General features: G+C 38.2%; 1 protein-coding gene across 1 annotated transcript; it reads right to left on the reverse strand.

Annotated features, from left to right (window-relative positions):
* Nucleotides 1-11: 11 nt before the first annotated feature.
* On the reverse strand, nt 12-4277 carry LOC122018873 (3-methyl-2-oxobutanoate hydroxymethyltransferase 1, mitochondrial-like). The gene is made up of 5 exons (XM_042576328.1): nt 3759-4277; nt 3468-3674; nt 3229-3375; nt 576-629; nt 12-501 (listed from the first exon to the last, which is right to left on the reverse strand). The coding sequence occupies exons 1-5, from the start codon at nt 4125-4127 to the stop codon at nt 244-246; spliced, it is 1035 nt and encodes a 344-aa protein (XP_042432262.1). The 5' UTR covers nt 4128-4277; the 3' UTR covers nt 12-243.
* Nucleotides 4278-8355: the final 4078 nt, after the last annotated feature.

An 8355-nucleotide genomic window follows, 5' to 3' on the forward strand; every position in this document is an offset into this window, starting at 1 on the left:
ACATCTATAGCTAACTAAATATTACGAAAACTATATAAATTGGATCATTGATAAAGACATCGCGATACATGCCTTATCTTAGCCACAATTAGCCATTATGTACTAATATTTATGGTGCCTACATTGGCTCCATCTCCCGTTTGAATTGAGGAGTTTCTTGATGCTAAGAATCGTCTATAAGATAAGGGTGAACAAATAATCATTCATGTTCTATGAAAATTAAGTTGATAGTATGTCAGCTCCCTAACAGTTGCCATCAGCTGATGGTTTTCCAGTCATAACCTCATTTTCTGCAGCAGCTGCTGCGGCTGATGCTGCCTCATTTAAGCCTCTATTCTCCAGTTCTTTCAGAAAACTTTCGACGTCAGCTTCACTTATTCGATACGGTGTATAAGCTGCACTTGGGAATGAACGAGTTTCGACTTCCTCTTTGTATTCTGTGAGGGCTTTGTTTATGACATCGCCCACTTGCGCATATTTTTTACAGAACTTTGGAGTGACCTGTCAGAAAGTTCATAATCCATGGATATATAAGAAAGATCGTGACAAAGAAAATTTGCTTAAAACAAAATTACCTTGGCATGATGAGGATGCTGCAACATTCCCAACAAATCATGGTAAACAAGCACCTGCACAAGTTTTGATGTTTGCATTCAGAAATCATTTTGATGTGAAACTTGCATAACAACGTAAAATCATCCGAGCAACAACAAAGATCACAAAAGGCATACTAGGAGACATTCATTTTAGTACAAAAATGCTAATCAATTGTGCTGCTTATGAGGGAATAAGTAAACATGAATTTTTATGACTTTATAGTACGTTTTGAAGGAAAGATAAAGAGGACCTACCCTTGTGGCTTATATCATACTGTCAAGTTGAATGAATGAATCGAAAAGGAATAGCCACATTGGTCAGTAATGAAAATTTGAATATCCAAGGAATAATGCAATCCTCTACTGTAATTTCAACATACAGCAGAATAGGAATGATAATGTTAAGAGTATCATAGAGGTTACAGAAGTGAGAGTAACAAGACTGTTGTACATCTTAGATTTGATAATATACCACAATCACTGCAATAATCTCTATCAAAATATTGTCTATGACATTTGTCCCACAAAAACTCCAGCCAATCTTTATTGAACTACCTTATTATCCCCAACTACCTTATTATCTATATTTAAATAAATTTTATCTTATTTTATTATTATTAATTAAGTCTTCTTTGGTCAATCTCTTTCTCATTTAATATGTATTTGTCATAGTTTCATATTATTTAACCGGAGCCGTTATTGACCATCTAAATGCATGTCCATGTTATCTTAAATATGTCTCTCGGAGTTTTCCCTCAATAGGCACAACCTCGACTTTTCTAACCTTCTCGCTAATACTCTCATTTCTTATCCTACCCGTCCTCGTATGTTCACACATTTCTGTGGCTCTCATCTTTTGCTCGTATGCTTGAGTCCATGAAACTTATCCCAAAAATAGAAAAAATACTCCCTCAAATACTTATATAGCACTCCACTACCTAAATCCTAGGTCTGCAATGAAGGCAGGTAAATTAGAGTTTTAGAAAGCTGAATCAAGACCACACTGAATAATCATATTGGACTACAAATATTTTAAACAAGCTATACAAACTGGAAAACATCAGGACAACTTATTGTATAATAACAATCACCAATTCAATTCTTGGTCCAACACAAAAATGATCCTTTGACAGTAGTGATCGATTTTACAGCAGAAAAAGAAAATAATGAGTCTTGCCAGTGATTAAGAAACATTAAAAGAACCTAATTAACTTCCATCAAATTGTTAGATCCACTAATGATTGAACTCAAAGAAAGGTTCTAAGACCATTTACCTGATGGTAAACCCTGCTTTATATTGAAAATAGTTAGTCCAATTCCTAACTTACAGATACAGAACCATTCTTCATGATTGTCGTCAAGAAAATGTTTTCCTTGGGAGGAACTGGAAATGGGAGATCCTCACCTGTCTTACTAATATTCAGTGTATTTACATATCCTTCATGGGAGCAGTTTATACAGCAAGTACAATGCATCATGTCAGGAAGAGAAACAATGCTGAAGAGAAAATTACACGTTGAAGAAGGAAACAGAAGTGCAATGGTAGACGGTTATAACTTAGCAAGTTAGATTGTTAAGGTGTCTTCCCTCTCAATCAAGCTAATCGACAAGCAAAGATAGCAACAGGATGGGTAATTCCTGTGGAGAGATGTGAATTTCGCTCATGCTAATAGCTCATGCATATCCAGCGATGAGACTGCAAAGTTGATAAGTGGGAGTTGGGAAGTTATCATCTCTCCATCTTCGACAGTTCACCTGGCAAGTGCAAAGGGGCACACGAACAATAAATGAGTGGGTAACAGACTATCTGTTAGTTTTTCATCAAGGGTAAGTGAGGTTGACATTAATGTAGATTCAGTAGAAGTCTTTGTTATGGAGTTGCTTTGCAGGATGATCCTCCCCTTGAATTTAATTTTAGGGAGGAGGACAGAGAGTGTCATAGATGTTTGTACCAAGGTAAGTAACACCCTAGAAGGAAATGTTTATATATGTGGTGTGAATTATTTAAGTATCATTACAAGTGAGGGATCAATGATGGGAAATAATCAACGAATGAAGAAGATTGAGTAGTGTAGGTGTATACTAGGCTATGACACAACACACCAACCAGAGAATGCAAAGAGATCAAGGAGGCTGTTTCAGCAAGGCAAAATTGACTCGGAAAGCATGTGTACACAGGAACGAGCTGCCACCGAGTTAAGTTGATCGTGGAGGATATCAAACCATCAAGAAAAGGCAGGTGCCCTTGGATGAAGCAATCTTGTGAATGGCCCAATTGAGTGTAATGTGGATACTCAGGTACCAAATCATCTAAAATATTCTGATTACTAGTATCATTCTCTTGGAAACTTCTCTTGGATGGAACAAATTTAAAGAAAAGTAAGAAACCATTTCAACTGAAAAGGGGGAAAACAATTTTCAACACTAGTTAGTTAGTAGTTTTCAGTAAGTCCTCTAAAAGATTAAGAATACTTTCGTTCAATATGCAAACATTGAAAACCACTAAATGAACTATAGAGAGAAACTGTATATTAGATATCACCAGAAAGAAAAAGAAAAAAAAAAAATCCTTCCTTGCAAGCCTACAATATAAATATTGAAATCTCCATTTTGGGGCAAAAGACAAGCAAACCTGGCCACTACAGAAAGGTCCCGCACCAATGCCAATGGTAGGTATGTCCAGAGCAGAAGTTGCAGCAGCAGCTACCGGAGCAGGCACACACTCTAAAACAACTGAGAAGCAGCCTGCGTCCTGCAAAGCAAGGGCAGTCTCCACGACCTGTCCATAGCTAGCAGTTTTAAGCACACGATAAACCCTAATATAATCACACCCCGAGTTAATTGGGTAGGAATTAGGTTTAAAAAACTCACCTTGACAGCACTAGCAACAGTCTTTCCTTGCGGCCTGAACCCGCCGAGAATGCTAATAGCTTGCGGAGTCAATCCAACATGCCCCATGACAGCAATCCCAGCCTCAACGATTGCCTTGGCGGCAGAGATCCTGGACGGCGCGCCGCCTTCCAGTTTGATCGCATCCATGCCCCCTTCTTTTAACATCCTCACCGCCGAATCCACGGCCTGCCATGCCAAGACACGGATCGAGAAAGTGAGGATGAGTACTTTGCCAGCAAAAAGGAGGGCTTTTTTTAGCAGAAGCCGTACCTGGGAGGCGGAGGACTCGTAGGACCCGAATGGAAGGTCGCCAACGAGGAGGGGGCGCGAGGCGCCGCGTGCGACGGCGCGGCAGTGGAGGAGCATGTCGTCGAGGGTGATGGGGAGAGTGGTATCGTGGCCGTGGACGACCATGGCGGCGGAGTCACCGACTAGGAGGACGTCTATGCCGGCAGAGTCCACGTGGACGGCGGAGGGATAGTCGTAGGCGGTGACGACGGTGATGGGTTGGCCGCGGCGGTGCTTTTGGCGGAGGTGGGTGAGAGTAACTCGGTGGGCGGGCGATTGGGGCTTCGGCCCACCGTACACTGTGCTCTCCGGCACGTTGCTCATCAGGCGCCTCGCCAGCCGCCGCAACATCTCTTCTTCTTCTTCTTCCTCCTCTTCAGAGACCAGAGGCAAGAGCAGGGTTAGAGCTTCTGACAAAAAATGGAAAGCTGACAGCGATTATGGGTGAAATCGTGGTAGGTCGATTCCGTGGGGAAGGGCGACGATTCTCACAACGCTGTTGATGGCTGCTTTATCGCGAAAGGTGATTTAGCTCCAATTACTGGGTTAGGATTTTTTTTCCCACATGCGCTCGGAAATTGTTTTTGTTTTTTCTGTAATCAGTTTTTGGAAAAAAAATTTTTATAAATAATTGTATTTGGATTTCGAATAATGGATATCTAAATGATAATCTGAATATCTTATCATGGTACCAGGACTCTGGGGACTATTTTGTTATACAAAGAAATAAGAGATGGGAAACCCAAAATCAGATTATCAAAAGGAAAGAAAGATTGGCTCGCTGATGTTGCACTGCATTTGAGATTGATGGTCAACTTCATTTTCACAAACTAAATGTAGTTCTGTTTTGCTTTATGTTAAAATTTTGTCTAATTCATTGATGATCCATCTTGAGCTAGGTGGGTTCCATCCCCACTAATTTTAAAAAAATAAAACTAATGAAAAAATTTTAGCCCCTTTAATTTTCTCTTAATTGTTTTCCTATCGCACGTTCTTGCCATATGCACTTTTTACTAAACCCAAAATTTTAATTTGGTTTAATTAAAATTCCAAAGCACACATCCCTTTGTTAAGAATTTTAATTAAATTAAAAATTTTGCATACCCCTTCACCTCCAATCCCAACGCGCACGGCTCTATCTGTCGCACACCGCAACAATCACTGTCGGTCCCCCTTCCTTGTTCTTCCTCGAAGCCGCGCAGCAGCAAGTGCAAAAGAATTTGGTTTTGATTATCTTCTCCTATAACTAAGTTTGAATAGATCTGTTCATCTTTAGAATGAATTTTCTTCGAATTCTTTTCTCGACGACATAATCTTTCAATTTTTTTGAAGATATTTCTATTATTATTCACATGATATTTTATATTCATAACTTATATAGACGTTCGACAATGACTCGATGAGTACAACCACGACATCCCTTCTCTTAATTGAATATTGCACGATATCAATGTGACCATCGCCACAGGATTATCAACATTTGTTGAGGGCGTCTCCAACTGTTTTTCCAGCAATTCTTCGTCTTCTCTTTAGCTTTCGAAGTCTCGATAGTTTGGGTGATTGTGATCAATCGAAATAGGACTCATTCGAATCCAATTTTTGGTCTTCTTCTCGAGCAGGCTTCCACCTTGGCTTCTCGTCCCTCGAACGCCGTACACGTTTTTCTCGTCCACTGGTGTATTCTTCCGTAGCTCTTTCGTCCTTCGGACGCACCGTCGTTGTTCTCGCTAACTGCATCTTCCGCTCGACTTCCTGTGCTCCTAAGCTCTGCACACTTAGACACAGGGATCAAAACCAAACAGAACCTGACCTAACTTGGTTGATCACATCAAAACAATCACAGGCACCAACAATGGAAATATTCTGTTAATCAAAGGGACAAAATTAAACGAACTTATATTAAATGGGGCTATAACAACCTATTAAGAATGAGTATCCACAGATCAAATTTGGAAACCAAAATCGACAATTTCAAAGTCATTGGTTTAAATAAGTTTACTTGGTTAGAGTACTCTCCTTCAAAAGATGTTGCATTTTGCTTTCCATGCTTCTTATTTGAACATGAGCATCCTCGCAATTTTACATTTATGACAGATGAATTCAAATATTGGAAGTGAGTTAATGATGGAGATATATGTGCATTTTTAATGCATATGGGATGCAATACTTCACCACATAATAATGCTGTGAAATATCTTGATTATTTGATGAATATACCTCATCATATTGACAAAGTGATGAATGCACAATCTTTAGAAGAAAAGCAGCAAAACAGATTGCGGCTTACAACAACTATTGAAAGCATTCGATGGTTCACTTTGCAAATATGTGCATTTTGAAAGCATGATGAGTCTCCATTTTCTAATAATCATGGAAATTTTATTGAGATGATAAAATTTATAGGGAATATGAATGAGAGTATTGGGAGCATCATCTTAGAGAAAGCTTCAAAAAAATGCAAAGTATACTTCACCAGATATTCAAAAAGATATCTTAAATATTCTTGTCAACCAAGTGAGATCCATGATTCGTAAATAAATTGGGGATACAAAATTTTTCATTTTAGTTGATGAAGCAAGAGATATATCTAACAAGGAACATATGGCTATTGTATTGAGATTTGTAGATATTGGTGGTTTTTTACAAGAGTAGTTTTTTTGTCATTGTACATGTAACTGATATAACTGCTGCAACACTTAAAAAGAAATATCTGATGCTCTTGGTCGTTATGACTTGTATATTCACAATATACGAGGATAAGGATATGATAGTGTTAGCAATATGCATGGTTCTTGGAATGGATTACAGGCTCTTTTCTTGAAAGATTGTTCATGTGCATATTATGTACATTATTTCGCTCATCGATTTCAACTAGCATTAACTACAGCTACTGAAAAAGAGGTATCCATTTGGTTATTTTTTTTTAAATTGAATTCAGTTTGTAATCTCATTAATGCATCTCCTAAACATTATGCTGAGTTACATTTTGCTGAAAGAATTAAAGTTGCACATATGATAGCTACTGATGAACGTGATACTGGTACAGGATGTAATCAAATTGGCAATTTATTACAACCTGGAAAGACTCGTTGGAGTTCTAATTTTGACTCAATTTGTTACATGATTGATATGTATAGCTCTTTGATTATCGTGTTTGAAAAGATGGTGGTTGATGGGTCTTCTAACTCCATCCACGGCGAAGCTAGTAGTTTGTTGATTGCAATGAAGTCTTTTGATTTAATATTCATATTGCACTTGATGCAAAAGATAATGGGGAAAGCAAATCTGCTTTGCCCAGCATTACAAGAGAAATCTCTACATATTTTAAATGCAATGGACTCTGTTTCAACTACTAAAACTTTACTTCATCCTTTGTGAGAAGAATATTTTGTTATTCTACTTAGTTATGTGAAAGAAGTTTGTGTCAAATATGACATTGAGATACCTTATATGGAAGCTTGTTATAAATATGCTACAAGTCGTTCTTGTCAATAAAATGGCTCAATTACAATTGAACACCACTATCGATGTGATGTATTTGTTGCTGCAATAGATTTTCAAATTGAAGAACTTAATAGTAGATTCAAGGATGAGGCAGTCGAACTTCTTAAGCTTAGTTGTGCTTTGGAACCTAAAGAAAATTTTAAGCTTCTTAATATTGACTCATGTCTTTTAGTATGTGTAATAAACCACAAGTTCTCACTCACTATTTATCAAACACTAAAGGCATCGCTTTTCATTCCATTTTCAAATGAGTAGATTATAGTATAGGTTGAGGCAATGGAATCACACTAGAAAATGGATGGTATTTTGGAGGTCATGGTTAGATTCAAAAAATCAGAAAGGGAAAGGGGAGAACTTATAGGTTGGAGATTGTAGGATTTTGAAGATCATAGCAAGAAGAACTCGAGAAGATGGAAGTACCAAATGAGACGACGCCCTCCTTCATCAACCCTAATATAGTTGCATCTTGTCAATTTCAGTTGTCTGATGTCGAATGTGAAAAGGCAGGCCAATCGGCTACTCCATTATATCATGCGACCGGATCCACAAAATCTTGACCGTCATCTCGAGCCGATCTCTAGGGATGACCTTGAGTCGTGTCGGCCTCGAAACTTAGCAACATTAATTGTCTGTGACATTCTAATGATAACCCCGATACACGATCTCGGGTGTCGTCTGCTTTAATGGTGCTTGATTCACAGATTATTGAGGCATCAAGTGATAAGGCAATGAGGATACTTGGCTACGTCTGTCCAAGACCATGGTTGGCGAGTAGTTGATCGAAGACTACTTCGGTGTACCATATTATATGGTTAAAATCTATTATTCCAATAAATTATCAAAATTTAATATCGTTTAACATATACAGTGCCTTCTTTTATTTCATCTTCTTTCTCTTTTAACCTCCAATCTATCCCCGACATTATGTATCGGAGCGTCATCATAATAATGGAACAATATCTTTCCGCCCATAGATCAAAGCTATAGGTTGGCTTGAGATTTTGAACCTTGATGTTGAGTGGTATTGAGTTTCGATGATTTATCGAAACGATACATTTCGACCGTTTCATCCGGT

The sequence above is a fragment of the Zingiber officinale genome, chromosome 9A (genome assembly GCF_018446385.1).
Source record: "Zingiber officinale cultivar Zhangliang chromosome 9A, Zo_v1.1, whole genome shotgun sequence".
NCBI classification, from domain to species: Eukaryota; Viridiplantae; Streptophyta; class Magnoliopsida; order Zingiberales; family Zingiberaceae; genus Zingiber; species Zingiber officinale.

Excerpts from the sequence above, each read along its gene's own strand:
- LOC122018873 (XM_042576328.1), bottom strand. The coding sequence starts at position 4,127 with ATGTTGCGGCGGCTGGCGAGGCGCCTGATGAGCAACGTGCCGGAGAGC. Across the intron at positions 3,675-3,758 it reads ACGAGTCCTCCGCCTCCCAG|GCCGTGGATTCGGCGGTGAG; the intron begins GTACGGCTTCTG and ends TTGGCATGGCAG. Across the intron at positions 630-3,228 it reads GACCTTTCTGTAGTGGCCAG|GTGCTTGTTTACCATGATTT; the intron begins GTTTGCTTGTCT and ends AAACTTGTGCAG.